This window comes from Oculina patagonica, chromosome 10 (assembly GCF_052425735.1).
Source record: "Oculina patagonica isolate OP01 chromosome 10, crgOcupat, whole genome shotgun sequence".
Lineage (NCBI taxonomy): Eukaryota > Metazoa > Cnidaria > Anthozoa > Scleractinia > Oculinidae > Oculina > Oculina patagonica.
In genome coordinates this window covers 22,032,294-22,047,915 of record NC_135767.1, presented here as the reverse complement: position 1 = coordinate 22,047,915, position 15,622 = coordinate 22,032,294, and the positions used below count along the sequence as shown (strand labels likewise).

Below are 15,622 nucleotides of genomic sequence, written 5' to 3'. Positions count from 1 at the left end.
CCTTTGGTCGTCACGCAATCTTATGGAAAGGAAGAATGCACGAGGAACAAAACGACCCGGGGAGGGGGGGGGTACTTAGGTCAATCTTTGTTGGGTATGTGCCGCTGGCCTCTCAGAACCCCTACCACATTATAGTCATATTCTATGGCCAACTATAGACCCCATCTTAATCACTTTTGGGTAAATGTAATTTTCACGACCCCAACTTAGTAACTTTTTGTTTTTGCGTCTGCCGTATAAATCCGCAAAGGTCCAAGTTATCTTAACTTCGATGGACGCAGAATAGCAATTAAATACCGTAACACGAATGTGGACTTTGTTCTGGACTATTTTGCAACTGGTTAATGTTTAAGTTGTGATTTCAAGGCCGGAAATTTAATGGGAGCCGTTTGTCAAAATTAAACAACAGCAATAAATACGGTAACATTTTTTTCGGTGAATCTTTCCGTTTAAAAATTACAACTTGCCAGAACTTTCTTACTCTCAAAATCCCGGAAAAGTGTGACCCAATTCTAGTCACCCTATAAAAAATGCTTGAAAAGGCGACCCCATTATAGTCAGTCCAGTCGTGAAAATGCGACCCCATCCAGCAGCACATCCCCATTAGCCCATTTATAGAAAGGGCCCCCCCCCCCTTCCCCCCTCGGGCCAAACGAACGTCTGAATGAATGAATTCTCCCGATCATTTTGTGACCATGCAATTGATTAAATTTATATCATCTTGTTTTGATTTACGTAACAAAACACTATCAATGTAATTAATTTTATATGAATCATTTTTGTTTTTTACTATATCTTATTATTTTATTATTTTTATTATCATTATTACTAAATAAGTTTACGCTTTTGCAATATTGTAACAATTTAACAGTCATGCAAATAAAGCTTGTTGTTGTTGTTGTTCTGCGAAGGAGGCTAAAGAGCGGCTAGACAAATAAAATTTGCACAGAAAAGCAGAAAAAAAGATTATACAATACAAGCCACGACTTGGAGATGGGAAGGACGTCTTGCTGAGAAAATTTGCCCAGCACAGGCAAAGGAGGCTTTCCTAAACGTAAATAAAATCTTCGCAGCATCGTTGTTGACACATCGTTTTCCATTAGAACACTGATAGTGATACAGTTCTAAAAAAATGCAAGTCTGGGGTGCAGGTCTGGGGTGGATATTCTGTGTCTAGTCTAGTATAGGGGTGCAAAATCAGCTCAACATGGTCTGGTAAGGGTAAGGGTTTCACATTCCCAGCGGCACACCCCCACCCAAAAATATACAGGGTACCCCCGGGCTCATGATTTGATTGGCAAGATAACAACGAGCCAGTTGGCCTTTTTAGGTTTTCCTTATTTATCGAGAGCGAGTCAGCTGTGAAACTACCTTGATCACCCTGGTCGAGGCATGGAAGAGGGCAAGGGACGAGAGTCTTGTCGTGAACATTCTTTCCAATGACATGTCAAAGGCATTTGACTCCCTACACCCACCATTGTTGTTGAGTAAGCTTAAAGCATACGGTTTCCAGGACGGACTTATACAACTCCTGAAAAGCTACCTTAGTGACCGATACAATCGTGTCAAAATGGGCAACCAAGTCAGTTCGTACAGGTTGGTGAATAGAGGCTGTCCCCAGGGCTCTGCCCTGGGGCCGTTACTATGGAACATTTTTCAGAACGACCTCCCCTTGTGCATAGCAACCAGACCATCTATGTACGCTGACGATCATCAAATTTACCACAGTGGTCATGATCTAGTGGAGGTTACATCCAAGCTTAGTGAAAGTGCGGATCAGGCAACAAAGTGGTACGAGTCAAACTTGCTGGCCGGAAACCTAAAGAAATATCAGACGTTAAACATCGGCTGCAGCAAGACAACTGACTCAGGCACTAGTGCAGTGATCTATACTAACAATCACAAAATTAAGACCGCAGATACTCTTAAGCTTTTAGGGGTAACTATTGACTCCAAACTGAATTTTTCGGAACACGTTAGCTCAGCCTGCATAAAGGCAAGTCAGAGAATCGGCGTACTAATGCGACTAAGGACATTAATCCCCACTAAGGCCGAACTTCAGTTATACAAGTCAGCTGTACTACCATACCTTACTTATTGTCACCTAGTGTGGCACTTTTGTAGAGCTAGCGATGCACGCAAACTTGAACGACTACAGGAAAGGGGCTTGAGGGCCGTTTACAAGAACAAGCATGCTAGTTATACTGAGCTACTGGAGAGAGCCAAGTTGCCAACGCTAGCGAACAGGCGTTTACAGGACATATGTATTCTCGTGTATAAAGTTAAACATAGATTATGTCCTAATAGCATCTGTAACATTTTTAACGAGCATAATTCCACGTATAACCTGAGACAATCAGATTTTTCTACTCCTAGATACAACACTGTTACTTATGGAAAGCACTCTTTGCGTTATGTAGGACCCAAACTATGGGGCAAACTTTCTACGGCTGACAGATCAGCCAAGACACTGCAGGCTTTTACAAACCGTATTCGCAAAAGGGATATAATTCGCTTAATGGACAGCGGCTGTAAGGGATGCATCCTATGCTGCACATAGTGCCTCTCAAGTCAAGTCATTATTATTATTATTATTTTCTTTTTTAACAATTAAGATTTAAACATTTTTTCTATATCGTAGATTATAATAACATTTTTATATAACTTATATATATTTTTATTGTATTTATATTTAGTATTAGTGTAGCTTTTAGTTTTTAGCAGTGTCCCCTAATTAGTATGGTATTATTTTCCAGGCTATAAGGTTCTGACACTTAAATAAAGTTTCTTATCTTATCTTATCTTGTCAGAAGTACGTTTTTTAGTGAAAAGATCATCAAGGTATTTACTTTATTCCCTATCGTGAAAAAAAAAAAAAAAGCTTCACATGTAATAACAAGAGAGACCTCGGTAATAACAAATGAGTGCAAACATTTATTGCTTTTAAAAACAAATTATACAGCAAATTACATCACGTGACTATTGTAATGTAAAGTATAGACTACGCATAATGTGGATGTAATGTAAAGTATGTAAAGATGTTCTGTTTTTAAATGCAGCAAACAATCAAGTGAATAAGTACTATTTTATCTTCACTAACTCAAGCATACAAGCGTTAAACACTTTTTTCAAAAAATCATAAACTAGTCAATGTTGTTTTGTTGCATATAGCCAAAATTACATTGAAATTTCAAAAGCAAATATATATTCTCAAACTTTCATGCGTAATTGGTTAAAAACGAACAACATACAATCACATTTCTGGCTTTACAAAAGCGTTGCCAGGTATATAAACAAGAACAATGCACTAGAAAACTTCTGATGTGATACACACACTTCAATAAAATCCTAGAAACTACAAGTTCAGGACCAGAGCCAGCAAAATGGCAGCAAAACTTGCGAGCAAACCAGAGATGCGAGCAGCTCCACTGCCTTGGCCATTGCACATATCGCCTTCACAACACACGGTATTACACTTGACCATCACCCCAGTAATGTTCATAATGTTGCACACTGTGAAGAAAACGTTCTTGTTATGTTACTAGGCTCTTACCGATAGTGCTCGTAAAAAAGCATTAAATGCTTAACGCAGTGCTTGTTTTTTTGCCAAAAAAGTGCTAAAATAATGCTAATTAATCGGGCGTGGCCGATTTAAGGTTTACCCTTTGGTCGTCCTAGAGCGTAGTCTCCTGGCGCGGCCAAAAAGACGGGGATAGCTTGGGGTTGCTACAAAACCGCTACGGGTGACGCATACCGCAATGGTTTTCATTTTAGTTTTGACAGGAAATCGTTGCAGGCACACTTGGTCGACTTTTGGGTTAATGTGTAATCAGGTTGTGTTTTTTTGCTTCGGCGGAAGGACAGAGAAAAAAGCTTACGGTGCAAAGTACAGTATGGGGCCCAGTTCTCGGCCACTTTTGACGTAAACTTGAATTTCTTACCTCAGAAGAACCGCAGGAACTTGAAATTTCTCGCAGAGCTAGCTACATTATTCAGCTTTTTGGTGTAAAGCTATCGACCGGTCAAAAATTAATTTGCCCGAGCAATAATAAAAATAAAAGCTCCATTTGTGGGCCCAGTTCTCGGCCACCTTGGCCCAGTTCTCGGCCACTTTTGACGTAAACTTGTATTTCTTACCTCAGAAGAACCGCAGGAACTTGAAATTGCTCCCAGAGCTAGCTACATTATTCAGCTTTTTGGTGTAAAGCTATCGTCCGGTCAAAAATTAATTTGCCCGAGCAATAATAAAAATAAAAGCTCCATTTGTGGGCCCAGTTCTCGGCCACCTTGGCCCAGTTCTCGGCCACTTTTGACGTAAACTTGTATTTCTTACCTCAGAAGAACCGCAGGAACTTGAAATTTCTCGCAGAGCTAGCTACATTATTCAGCTTTTTGGTGTAAAGCTATCGACCGGTCAAAAATTAATTTGCCCGAGCAATAATAAAAATAAAAGCTCCATTTGTGGGCCCAGTTCTCGGCCACCTTGGCCCAGTTCTCAGCCACTAAAAAGCTTGTGCGTAATTATCTGTAAAAAAATGCTCAATTAATTTTCACAGTCATAAAATCACTCTGTAAACCTATTTATACTATATCGATCCCAAATTATTTTTATGATGCTTTGTTTTACTTTAGAAAAGAAGGATTTTAACGCGCCTAGTTGCCTATGTGCAGGTTCTGGCAAAACCGCATTGTGTGACCCGTGCATTTAGATGGTTTATTTTGCAGTGAAAAGGTCTTGAAATATTTAGGTGTTGTAGAAATAATAGACAAGACAAGAGTCAGCTCAAAACTTAGAGATAAGATTGAACTTTATTTTTAAAACATTTATTTCTTTCATTCTGGCAGCAGCAGATGAAATTATATTAAAAACCAAGCGCTAAGCTGTGATAGCGAGCAGGGTGGCCGAGAACTGGCAAATACGCAAACGTCGCAAGAAAAAATTTCGAAGTAAATTAAGACCAAAAAATACAACGGTTCAACGAAAAGTTAACTAAAGCAGAAAGCTGAATTATTCTACGTTTCACATGCCAAAAATTAGCTCGTATGGTGGGGGTTTTTGGATAAAATACGAATTTAACTACATCCATGAATTTGGAGCCAACAAGTAAACAAACAACTACCTCCGCGTAAACTCGACGTGTGAGCTTTCTATATCGAATTGAACGATCAAACTCAAGATACTTAAAGCACATGAATCAGTCTATCGTTTGAAGGAAATACCTTTTCTTTTTGATTCAACTGGAGTGTGAAAAAACGCGTTAAACACAAAGTGGCCGAGAACTGGACCCGGCCGAGAACTGGGCCGATATATTCACCATTGTGAAATTGCACTTACTTTGACAAGTTAAAGTTATTTTTGTAAATGAAAAAGGTAACGTCATTGATGTCACGCAGTGTTTTGTTTAGCAAACTAGATGGTTTGCTGGTTTCTGACTATGAATGGGGGTGTGATCTTGCGGTATATTTTTTGAGCCTGACTCCGCCGTAAAACTTTTTTTTTATTTAGGAAGAACTGTGTCGATTTTCATTTCGAACAATTGGTCGTCAAGTCGTTTGTCACAAAGAGTAGAATGTTTGTACAGCATGTTTTGGAATTATTTTAGATTTGGTTAGTAAGACGCTTCTGAAGACCTGAGCAAAACATTGGGAATGTACAGTATTAATAGGAACTTGAATGGAATTTTTCACAAGTTGGATAAAGGTATCAACTGAAAAAAATGGAATTCAAAATGAGAACTTGGATTTTGTTGTAATTAAATTTTATCGCGGATTGGATGCATAATATCACGGCTTTGAAAGTCTTCAAATAATTAGAAAGGTTCCTTTCTTCCTTTTGATCTTATTGTTATTTTCATGTATTGATTATTCGAAAGTGGTTTTCGTTGATACGAAAAAAAAACGGGTTTTCACTGAATTGCTTGAAGTATTTTTAGACGTGATAATATTGGCTTAATCAAATTACATTGTGCACGAAATATTTGTTATTCTTTTGTCTTGAAACTTTGAGGAAATTGAAATTTTTGTTTGACAGTAGTGTATGAAAGGCATTTTATAGAACTGAATAAAAAATAAGAAACATTGATAAAGGTTATTTCAAAGATTTATTTTGCCTGATTTTGAAGGGTTTCAGGAGTTTTAAAGAGTGCTGGTAAACGGCTGTATGTTGTTTGTGATTACGGATCTTATTTAGTTTCGAACGCTCTAATTTTTGAAAGGTTAAAACAGGTTAAAACCGGGCGGTTTCATGAGTTTTTTGGGTAGAAAGGTACGGTGGTGGTAAAAAAAAAAATGTTTAGAAAGGAATGACTGTAGTAGCACGTAAGTCGGAGGTTTGCGTGAGTCACGGGGTATAGTATGCGTGAGCTGGATTTCCGGCGTCATAACGGCATGTTTTGTTTACTGAAAGATACACTCGACGTTTAGTTAGCTTAGTCGGCTTGGGAAACTATTTTAAAAATGAATGTTGTAATAGTTAATTAATAGTAATCTAGAATTAACCCACGCTCGATTGGAGTCTGTTCTGGATTAATATTCGCGCTACCTTTTCGCCGCGAAGGAATTTTGTAAAATTTCGCTAGTGGCTGAGAGGTACTGAAAGAACAGTATCAATAACTCAAAAGGAGGAACTTCTTTGTAGCTCTGAATTAAGACGTATGATAAAATTTTAGAATAAGAAACTTTCGATATATGGTTTTCATATTGTTTTTGTCAATTTCCTTTTGTGGCAGATTTTTTGAGAATCAGCTTTTCTTTCGTGTGATGACAGACACAGGACAGAACGAGAGGTGGATGAGAAAGATGCCGAAGATGAATAGGCACCGAAAAACGACAAGAACCGTCAAGGACTTATCTTTAGAGGGCGGGGAGTTTTGGCATACTGTATTTCGAGGACTGGACTGGACTAGTAAAACGCGGACTAGTAAAACGCGGACTTGTAAAACGCGGACTAGTATAACGCGGACTAGTAAAACGCGGACTTGTAAAAGGCGGACTAGTAAAACGCGGACTAGTAAAACGCGGACTTGTAAAAGGCGGACTAGTAAAACGCGGACTTGTAAAACGCGGACTTGTAAAACGAGGGCTTGTTAAGCACGGACTTGTAGAACGCGGACACTAAACGGAAACTAAACGGTTTAGCGAGCGAAACAATTTGTGTTTGAAGCTCTTGTGTGTTTCTTCGACGGCATATTTCTAGCTTTTTTGAGCACTCTATGGTCTGTTTTAGCGTGGAGATGTTTTATGCAGTATAGCACATGTTCGTTCTGCAAACCCCTACTAAAACAACGGGATTGATGCTATGAGTTGTGTGCATATGTTTCTTTCTTTCCACTACTTGACGTCTGTTGAGTGCAGTCGTTTGTATTGCTCGCACGAGGTAGAACGGGGCCCGTCCAGAAATCAACAGTCAATCGTAAATAAAGGTGACGGGCCTACACGACTCCTTCGTTCGTGACATTGGAATATTTGCCGTTAAATGTTTAAGTTCGGTCTTTCGACCTTATTTGCTTCTGACTTCTTTCTGAGGGTACTGTTTTAATTTGGGGGCAGTATGTGGTAAATAAAGGTGACGGGCCTACACGACTCCTACGTTCGTGACATTAGAACATTTGCCGTTATATGTTCAAATTCGGTCTTTCGACCTTATTTGCTTCTGACTTCTTTCTGAGGTTACTGTTTTTTTGAGACATTATGTATTGAAGAGAGCCGTAAGATGATTGTGGCCAAGGAATTCGAAGTGTCTAGAGGCGTTTTACAAGTCCGCGTTTTACTAGTCCAGTCCAGTCTACAAGTTAAAGACACATCAAGACCACCCCACTGTGAATTGCCATAGCACAGACAAAATTATAGTCAATATCTTATGTGTTTTTAAGAGAATTACATAAGAACCAAGGCATGTCTTGTCTTGCCTTACATTGACATGCAATAATTTGGAAATACTAAGCTCGTAACAGTTTAAGACAGAATCCATCAGGAATTTGAGTAACATTAATTTTAGTTACGCAAAAATTGAGCACCAGAATAATTTAAATCCTTGTGTTGTTTCATACCTTGTTAAAGGCTTGACATGTGATAACACCAACATAACACCAACAACAGTTCTTTATCAGTGGGGATTGAAGAAAAAAATGGAAACATCATCACACAGTTGACCCCCATGCAAAAACACTCCAGGATGTCACGGGACTGTTTGGTGTCCGTCTGCCAATTTCTAACTTCAAATTCCAATGTTAAATTCACATTAAATTTTCAATATTTCTTAGTTGTCTAAATTTTACTAATTCTTTTAAAAAAACTATCACCTGCCAAACATCCCCAAAAATCACTCAAAAAATTACAAAATACCGCAATACATAGATACATGGGATGAGTGAAGTTTCCTTGTATTCCTTGAAACACCAACAAGATATTTCCGTTTAAGGTGGCTGATAATGGGTTTCAGTATTTCCCAGTCCTTATACTTTGGTTCAGTACTAAAAGCCTTCATCAATTGCTATTACAGTAATGGTATGAAACAAATGTTCAATCATTCATCAACAAGTTGTGATCATTTTCTTGACAATAGTAGTTCCCCGGTAAACAGTTGTAGTACTGTCCCATCAAAGTGCAATGCCTGGAAAATACCGAAAAGCACACGACCGTCAGGTGAAACCGCACCTTACAGTATTACCAATACACTGCACTTTGCTAAGTCAAACTTTACATTGTCTAGTCGTCTACTTCAATCGTTTATTTGTATTGTGTGAGATACATTTATAAATTGAAACCATCATGTCATTAAGTAATAATGCAATCTCGACAACGTTCTAGATATTATATTATGCACACTAATACAGCTCATGCAAGCCCTGTGACTTACACAAACACAGTCGGACTGAGTGCTACTTAAGTAACTGCTTCGTGGTTTCTGCTGTACTGAACCCTGTCTTTCAAGGCAAAGCGCCCGATTTTAAGCTTCTCAAGCTTCTCAATGTTCTTGTTTTTTTTAAAAAAAGTGCTCCTGGGTTACATAAAAATGCTCACTTTTTTTTCCATTTTTTAAACATGGAATATTACATTTTTCAGATTTTCAGTTACATTTTTCATTTTTTGCCTTGGCTGGCTGACTTCCATTGTTCCTGGATGACAACGTGGATGACGTCATCTTTGGAACGAGTGTGACGGACTGGGTTTCTACAAGGCAACCGCTGACCTATCAAACCTATTCCCCAGGCCTCCTCGGCTCCTTTGACTAAAGGGCAAAATGCATCTGGGAGGCTTTGGACGCCATAAATAAAGTCAGGTTGTGCTTTTTAACACGAAATTATACAAATAATCAGTCGAAAATCCAAAATAATGCTAGCAGTGCTTTTTGGGATTAAAGTAAAAAAATGCTTGCGAAGCCAAATAATGCCAAAAAAAGTGCTAGCACTATCGGTGCTAGCCTATATATTACCGTGTAACTATTTCAATGACACAAGGGACTAAGAAGGACACCTTTTGATGGCCCCCGCCGTTTTTCAGTCATTTTACTGTAACGAAACTCCCTATAAGATGGACACCTCTCTGAGACGGACAACGGACACTTTATAATCATTAACGGACACCTGAGAAGTGTTTTTACTGAGTGGACATACTTCCAAACTTCGTATCGACCTAACTCAAAGTTAGTCAGCGCCCTAAGGATACGTGTATACCAAGCTTTCTAACCAAAAACAATGACACTTTAACGAATACTTCTCTGCTTACGTGTATTGCCACTACTCAACGTTTGCTTTAATAATCGAATACTGTCCTTTTATTATTTTAGTCTTGTTGCAGTTTGCAAAGTGTACAGGTAAGAATTTAGAGAAAAAGCCGTGAACGTTTACTTAAACAAGCGAATACAGTATTAAATATTGACGTGATACAATTTGCAACATGTACTGTTCATTTTTTAGAAGCAGTGAACTAGCGATTGTAGTGAACAAACGAGACAATTTTCTGATATCTTTGTTTTCCTAGTTTGTAGGTTTTGTTAAAGTGAGTGACTTTAAACAGACTCAAAACAGACGTGTATTCACTGTGCATAAGATCAGCTTAATTATCTTAGAATAACTAGTGTCATGTTACCTCGACTCTCTACAAGCCGGAAACCTCTCTAAGACGGACAGTTGGAGCCGGTCTCGAAGGTGTCCGTCTTAGAGAGAGTTGACTATACGTCACGAATTTTAACAGATTTTTGAACAGCCAAAATTTGTATTTGTGTTGTAGGAAACTTAAAAATAATGGTCCATTTTTATTAACAATTAATATTGCTATTATAGAGCACTAAAACTGTTTAAACTTCGTGTTTGGCTGCGAATGGCCCTTGATGGAAATGGATTGCAATTTGAAAACGTTAGCCAACGTTTTCAAGTTGTTTCCGCGCGCCTTCAAAAAAAATCGATATTTGTAGCCGAAGTTTGATTTCTATCCCCAAATAAAGGCTATATCTTCAGTTAAATGTTCAATGGATAATGTTTTTCATGGTAAAAGTTGCCTACCACTTATTTCAGAACAGTTTTACTTTAGTCCAAAATCTGCAAAATCCCCATGACTAATTCGCGCACAAAAAGTTTTGGCATCTTCCTCCGTCTCCTCCTCTTATACATCCGAGGGTTAAAGGTGACAATTTCGATACCGAATCCTTTATTTTTTAACAGTTATTCCACAGACAATCTTAGAAAATATTCTGTGAAAGTTTCAGGGATCTGGAACGAAACCAAGGTGTGTATCGATATGGCAGTTACTGAAACGCCTATAGCAAACATAGAATTAACTCGATCAGGGTTTCATCGTATTCTGTACAAAAAGGCTTTAAATTTGTTGGAGGACGTCCTTTTTAGGGGAGGAAGAAGTATGATAGGGGAGGCTGGAGCTTGTTGAAATTTGCTTTTCAAAAACATGGCTGGGATTATATTTGGAAGGGATTTTGCGTGTAAAAGATATATGGTGCGTATGAATAATGATCCAAAAACCTCATAATACAATGTTTTACAGTCGTAAAATGGACATCATTTTTTTCCGATCATAGTGTAAACGACATTTCTGTCCCTGAAAGTTTGGAGGGAGAGTATAACTTTCTTTTTGTGTGTGTGTGTGTGTGTGGGGGGGGGGGGGGTTGCGGGAAGCATATTATCGAAATATAACTGTGTTTTCTTATACTTACTGCTTAGTGGACTATAAGGGTCACAAACGATAGAACTGGAGCAGTTTTTCAGCTCGATGGTGACTAATTTAGTGTAGTTCATAAACAGTTTAGTGTCGTTCAAGACACCCATGATGGTCATGCATCTATCAGTTAACCCTCCACATGTTATGCTTTCGTCTTCCTCAATGCCGCATTTGCTTCCAAGCGTGATTCCGGGAACGTTTGAACACGCTGCGCACTTGAGGGCCATAGCTGTCAATCAGAGAAAATGCGGCATTTTAGTATGCTGTACACACTGTCGGAAGCAAGAAAATTAGCAAAGAACTCAGCGTTGATTGTTGATAACATTGTAAAACATTAATTTTGTCTGGACTCGAGTGTCGTTTTCCGTCTCCTCGACTACGATAGCCTGCTCTCGGTAGTTGGGGAAGAGCGAAAAACGCGGGCACGCGTTTTCCTCTCGCGCCCGCGTTTTTCGCTCTTCCCCAACTACCGAGAGCCTGGAACAGGCTACGACTACGATGGATTGTTGTTCGTTTGGTTAGCCAATTAGGACTGGGCCGTAACTAGACCTTTGCCATATACGAGGCAAGATCTTGCTAGTGGGTTCTGGGGGCATGCCCTCCAGAGCATTTAGAGTATTTAGAAATCTAGAAGCAAAGAATCTCTTTCAGAGACATTTTTTCATGAGGTATTTCTTGAGAAAAATCAATTTTGTTCAACTGAGGATTATTTTCCCAACAGAAAATATTTTGTTTTTAATTTTGGGTAAAATTTTAGACGAGGCAAGTGCCTTGTCTTCTCTCTTGCTAGTTACGGCCCTGTAGGTCATTTGTAGAATCGATTGTGAAGATAATTCAGTCTATTGTTGTATTCTATATTCGCGAGAGAAGTTTTGTAAAACAAACTAAGGTTTGGAAATTAAAATCTAGAAGAGAAAAGTGATAGTGTAGGCTACCTGACTTATTCCCCACATTTGATATTGTAGTACTTGACTGAGATATGCGTCAAAAGCCAAGGGAAATTCTTCCATTCATTCATTACCCTGTATTTTTATAACTTTTTTTTCTGACTTTAACCTTTTTTATTTGTTTTTCTTTGAGACAGAGAAGAAATCTTGGTGCTGACCAACAGCATCGCGGGCTCTGGGAACGAGCATGTGATCACCCATTCTCGTTCCCAGAGCCCGCGTCCCCCTGGATGGTCCAGGGGGACGCGGGCTCTGGGAACGAGCATGGTGATCACCTCATGCCTGGGTAGCCTCCCACGCAGTCATTTTTGGGGCTGATCGTATTCCCCCACCCTAGAGGGGCGAAATACCATCACCCCACCCTTAAGGAGTGAAATATGATCGCACCTAAAAACGACTGCGTGGGAGGCTACGTACACAGAGCGCTGTTTCGTGATCGGTACAATAAATGTAACATAATCGTTCTTTTGTTGAAATACAATAACCTCTAAGTGCCTTAGAAGCGACCCACAGCACGCAAACCCTCCACGAAATTGCTGCAACTACACACCGTTTGTAATTCTTTTTTTTTTGCGTTTGATACGAAAGGTGTTGCTTAAAAGTTAAGAAGGTTGCTCGCGTTGAAGCTTAAAAGGTCCTTGCAAAGGTCCCGGGCTACTTAGGGAGGTTATTTATAGTCACGGCAAAGCAAGCTTCTCGATAAACAACGTTTCATCTGGATTTTTGTGCTTTATACAAAAATTATATCTTCCATTTCGTTGTAGAACGAACGAAAAATACGCTCGCGATAAAAGGAAAACAACAACAATTGAGATTCTAGTACTTCAGAAAAGCGTAGGTACGCTCTTCCAAACGAATCCGGTTTATAGTGACGTCTCAGTGGTTGTCCGATTACAAACCCCGTTTATGAGAGGATTCGGAAATTCGGTGGCAAGGTTAATTCTATCGCCTCTAGCTCTCAGGATCAAGGAGCTAAGGGGAGAACAGACTTCGTTTAATTGTTTAATGACCTGGTTCCCTTATCAAATCAGAAAGCGCACATCTCGCGCGTGTTATTTTAATCCCAGGCCTTAAGCTAAATTATAAATCACCGGCCGCATTTTCTTTTCTTTTTCTTTTTTTTGCTTTCCAATTCTTCAGTGTTTTGCATTTTGCGCAGAGATTGCTTTTTCGATGTTCTTTGATAAACTCGTGGGTCTGTCTTTAGAATATAGAGCACGAAGCGAGAACTTATAAGATTAACAGGTCGGCGGCAAACTTAAACAAACAAAGCTCAACACGGGAAACACAGGAGTCATCCTACATCAAAAACTAGAACTGAACTGACTTAAATATTGTTGCCAAATAGACAATGCCATTCGAAAAGAAATATATCGAATCAGTGATCGAATGATCGGCCACTGTAAAATATAAGTCAACTGCAACATGAAAATGCCTAACACCGCCCCCTAAAACAACTGCCCGGCATCTGTGATTTTCCTCTGATCACGCTGTCTTTTCATTTTTTTAAAACTGCAAAATTCAAACATTTCGGAGTGAACTTACCGGATGGCATCAGACAGAGAGCCAGCAGAGCGACAAGAAGAAAAGGTAGAGTTTCCATGATTCAACTTGAACAGCAGAGCAGAAGGGCTACGTACAGTTGTGAGTTTATCCTAAACTGGGCACTGTTGTCTTTCGTGAGGAAATCAAATATGATGTGATGACGCAAACATACGACGTTCTTATGACACGTCACGCAATAGCAAAGCGCGCGAATGACGTACGGACGCGTAATTTTTTTACGTGTGTTTTACGTGCGTGAAAAAAAACTAGAGACAATGTATGAACGACTTGCGTTAACGCTTACGCAAGTCGTTCATACAAATTCTCATTTTTCTAGGCACGTTAACGCACGTAAAAAAAAAATACGCGTCAGTGGAAATCTAACCATAGACAAGACACGGACAGAGAAACCGGAAGGGCCGACGATTTTCCTTAAACTCTTTTTAAAACGAAAACGTCCCCTAGATTCCATCTATTTCTCTCAGAACACGCTCATGTTTCCTGAGCTCGGAAAGGGGGGTAAAATCATTCATTAAATCAGGTCTATTTTTAGACCTCGCGCGCTTCGCTATTGCCTATATGGTGAATTTCCACTGACGCGTAATTTTTTACGTTCGTTTACTTGGGTTAAAAAAAAATTGAGGCAATGTATGAACGGCTTGCGTACACGTTTACGCAAGTCGTCCATACATTGTCTCTAAATCTTTCACGCACGTAAACGCACGTAAAATAATACGCGTCAGTAGAAATCCAGCATAAGAAGCCGAAAGAACATTTGCCTATGACGCTGGAGGGCGGTTGGACAAATAGAATCTGCACTAGGCATAAATAGATTGTGCTCGGCAACTTTTGAGCAACTTTTAGCGTTTTGAGCAACGTTTTGTAGTACCAGCAACCTAGGGCAACTTTTGCCTTCCTTGGCAACTTTTGAGCAACAAATTGATATAAAACCGATCCAAACTATAAAAGGTCGTTTCATTTCAAAGGATTTTATTAAAACTGGTTTTATCAAAACTGATTTTTTTTTAATTTTTAATTTTTTTTTTTTTAATTTCTTTTTACAAAAATATTTGTGAGCAGCACACAGCATAAACAATGGATTTTTGGTCTCTTTTAACGATTGTAAGAATATTTAATGAAAATGATTAAATGGCAACAAACAAGCTAACACGTTCTCGGTATTTATCTAAAACAAAACGACTCTAGAGAGCAAGCAACTTTTCCAAATTTTGGTGGCAACACTTTTTGATATTTGAGCAAGTTTAGAGCAACTTTTGGGTATATTGTGAAGCAACTTTTCCTGAATTTACTGGCACAATCTATTCATGCCTAATCTGCACAACAGAAGCAGAGAAAAAAAAACATGCAAAGCTATCCACAAAAAATAACGGTAAAAAGCCCAAAATATTTTGCGCGACCTTGAGTTGGAAAAGCAGTTCTTGTTTAGGAAAATTCCCACCCACCCCCGCGCCGCCCCTTGCGAAGGGTGCGTTTCTTTGGAATTAACCAAATTCGGATTCTTGTGTCCAAAAAACGGATTTTGCGTTTTTTTACTTAATTCAGAAAATGGATTAAACAGAGAAGAGAAATATCGTTTATTAAAAAAACGTTTACACTTGGCAATCCTTAGACTGAATTACGTGTAAATGTATAAAAACTTTATATATTACAAGATTAAAAAAATATTAAAAGCTATTTACATTAAAATATATTAAAAACTATTTAAAACGATCTATACAATGTAATTTAAACTATTGTCTATTTATGGGTTAGAGACTGTTGTGAGTGTTTTGTTGACAAATACACGCACGCGCTGGCCGCACAATGAACGAGAAATTTTCAATACTGCACGAGGCGTAGCCGAGTGCAGTATTGAAAATTTTGAGTTCATTGTGAGGCCAGCAAGTGCGTGTATTTGTCAACAAAACACGAACGAACAGACTCTAACCCTTTTAATA

At 38.9% G+C, this 15,622-nt stretch overlaps 2 protein-coding genes across 2 annotated transcripts in view; both read right to left on the bottom strand.

Moving 5' to 3' along the window:
* Positions 1–15,622, bottom strand: part of LOC144628919 (uncharacterized) — a 59,697-nt gene that overhangs the window by 33,963 nt on the left and 10,112 nt on the right. The gene's annotated exons all lie outside the window — the stretch shown is intronic.
* Positions 2,968–13,794, bottom strand: LOC144628918 (uncharacterized). The gene is made up of 3 exons (XM_078487042.1): positions 13,665–13,794; positions 11,168–11,401; positions 2,968–3,513 (listed from the first exon to the last, which is right to left on the bottom strand). The coding sequence occupies exons 1-3, from the start codon at positions 13,720–13,722 to the stop codon at positions 3,356–3,358; spliced, it is 450 nt and encodes a 149-aa protein (XP_078343168.1). The 5' UTR covers positions 13,723–13,794; the 3' UTR covers positions 2,968–3,355.

Bases quoted from the DNA above. Each gene is read 5' to 3' on its own strand.
- LOC144628918 (XM_078487042.1), bottom strand. From the start codon at position 13,722: ATGGAAACTCTACCTTTTCTTCTTGTCGCTCTGCTGGCTCTCTGTCTG. The intron at 11,402-13,664 runs GTAAGTTCACTC...TCTGATTGACAG, and splicing joins TCTCTGTCTGATGCCATCCG to CTATGGCCCTCAAGTGCGCA. The intron at 3,514-11,167 runs GTAAGTATAAGA...TTTTCTTCACAG, and splicing joins CCCTTATAGTCCACTAAGCA to TGTGCAACATTATGAACATT.